The sequence below is a fragment of the Sphaeroforma arctica genome (assembly GCF_001186125.1).
Source record: "Sphaeroforma arctica JP610 unplaced genomic scaffold supercont1.483, whole genome shotgun sequence".
Classification (NCBI taxonomy): Eukaryota; class Ichthyosporea; order Ichthyophonida; genus Sphaeroforma; species Sphaeroforma arctica.
The window spans coordinates 54,357-54,938 of NW_014040075.1; the positions used below are offsets into that span (position 1 = coordinate 54,357).

Sequence of the window (582 nt, forward strand, 5' to 3'; positions counted from 1 at the left end):
TGTATATATGCAACGTTCAGAGATATATTCAAGTATCTGCGAGATGTATTCTAAAGAGGCGACAACGGGCTCTTCTCCCAGTGTTCGTCGAGCGAGATGGCGTTATCATCGTACGAAGCCTAGTACATATACTAATTGCTCATGAACGTTTATCAAAATGTGCAGACACATTAAGGCAACTACATCAATTCTATGACATGTTTGCATGTATATGCACGCGTATGTATTTATATACATATACTTACACATACAAAAAACATTAAGAGTCGTGCATCTACACAAATTCTATTATATATATATATGCATTTATATACAGGCTTGTGTATTTATTTACGTATACCTATACATAGGAATCAAGATATTGAGCCATGTGCACCAATTCACATATATAGTACATATGTCCTTTTACATACAGGCGGCAACGGGCTCTTCTCCGAGTGTTTGGCCAGCGAAATGAGCGTAGAGGAGTGTGAGCAAGAACTACTAGTTTTACTGTCTCAGCACTGCGAGGAACGACAGAACTGTCTCGCTGGATCCAGTGTGCACTGTGATAGACAGGCAAGCAGGATTGAGACAGGATAT

The 582-nt window shown here is 39.5% G+C and overlaps 1 protein-coding gene across 1 annotated transcript in view; it reads left to right on the plus strand.

Annotated features, from left to right (window-relative positions):
- SARC_06653 (hypothetical protein) overlaps positions 1–582 on the plus strand; it is a gene marked incomplete at its 5' end in the record, with an annotated part of 3,454 nt that overhangs the window by 1,945 nt on the left and 927 nt on the right. The window contains one exon of the mRNA XM_014299434.1: positions 416–558. Within this exon, the coding sequence (XP_014154909.1) occupies positions 416–558 (143 nt within the window). The remainder of the gene's footprint in view (positions 1–415; positions 559–582) is intronic.